Source organism: Kryptolebias marmoratus, linkage group LG16 (assembly GCF_001649575.2).
Source record: "Kryptolebias marmoratus isolate JLee-2015 linkage group LG16, ASM164957v2, whole genome shotgun sequence".
Taxonomy (NCBI): domain Eukaryota; kingdom Metazoa; phylum Chordata; class Actinopteri; order Cyprinodontiformes; family Rivulidae; genus Kryptolebias; species Kryptolebias marmoratus.
The window spans coordinates 10602370-10603573 of NC_051445.1; the positions used below are offsets into that span (position 1 = coordinate 10602370).

A 1204-nucleotide genomic window follows, 5' to 3' on the forward strand; every position below is an offset into this window, starting at 1 on the left:
GGGAGCTCCAGCAGGAGGGAGGAGCAGAGAGGCGAGGGGAGGAAGTCGTCGTCGTCGTCCTGCCGCCGCAAGGCCGGGAACCGCTCGGCGTGGGGGGAAGAAGGGTCGGCGCCCGAGTGGGCGGGGGATTTACGATCAGAGACATTAAGGGTGCCTGGAGGAAGGGCGGGTTGTAAAGAGGATTAGACATGGAAGAAATACAAGCGTCGTTAAAGATGTATTCCTGATGCATTGTGGGAAACTCACCATCACAAGTAATGGGCTCATTAAGAATGTCGTCTATGGACTGCCGAGGGTCCAGCTGTCGTCCAGGGAAAGGAGAGACGCGTCACTTTACGGGGCCAGAGAATGTCTCCTGAATCTGCTGCTCTCTGCAGACTTACCTGGGCCTTCTGGATCGCCTCCTGCAGCTCTTCCTCCAAGCTCCGAATGCCAGGTGAGGTCTGAACGGGACTCGCTGTAATCTGCAGTGGCAGCTCAAAGTCATGGCCAATCACATCACTCGGCTGGCAGCGAACCACATGATTAGGAAGCAAATGGGAAAGGGGGGAGAAATTAGTTGACAGCCGGTGACGGGAGCACGTTCCCCATGAGAAAGTCAGAAATGTTCTGTGGCGAAAGGCTTTTTTTTCTGTGCGCCTTGGAAAATAAAAGGATATATCAGCGTAAAGATGTTTACCTGAGTCAACAATACTTCTGTTTGTGTGTTTATTTCTGGCTTCCCTTTAAAGCACCCTGGATCCTGTTGCAGGAACGGATGAAGGGATCCCTCGCCGGACTGCTTAGAGAGTTGGAGATGGTCAGTTTCTAATGACAGAATGCTTTTTCAGACCTTCCTCTTGTCCTCACCTCATTGCCAAAGTGCACGGAGGAGTGACTGGGCCTGCTCCTCTTCCTCCCCCTCATCTGCAGCTCCACACTCAGCTGCTGCTGCTGCTGCTGCAGCTGCTCGCTCTCGGTTTTCCAGGGAGTCCCACACTGCAGGGGCGAGGAGGACGACACGGGTAAACTGGGACTTGGGAGCCCCGAGGCGGTGCTGGCGGGAGCCAAGAAGACGGCGCTGGCGAGGCGGCGCTGTTCCCCCGCCAAACTGACCGACGCCGCGCCCGCGTACCCGCCCGGGACCGGCTCCCTGCTCGGAGCGTCGCGGAGAACCCCATTAGGAAGCCCCCCGTCTTGGACGTACAGCTGTCGGCTCGGGCTG

General features: G+C 57.1%; 1 protein-coding gene across 1 annotated transcript in view; it reads right to left on the minus strand.

The window, feature by feature from the left end:
- Positions 1-1204, minus strand: part of si:dkeyp-69b9.3 (myocardin) — a 22548-nt gene that overhangs the window by 6647 nt on the left and 14697 nt on the right. Inside the window, exons 13-16 of the mRNA XM_037980319.1 lie at positions 978-1175; positions 384-457; positions 247-301; positions 13-154 (exon numbers count right to left, since the gene is read on the minus strand). Coding sequence (XP_037836247.1) covers positions 13-154; positions 247-301; positions 384-457; positions 978-1175 — 469 coding nt within the window. The remainder of the gene's footprint in view (positions 1-12; positions 155-246; positions 302-383; positions 458-977; positions 1176-1204) is intronic.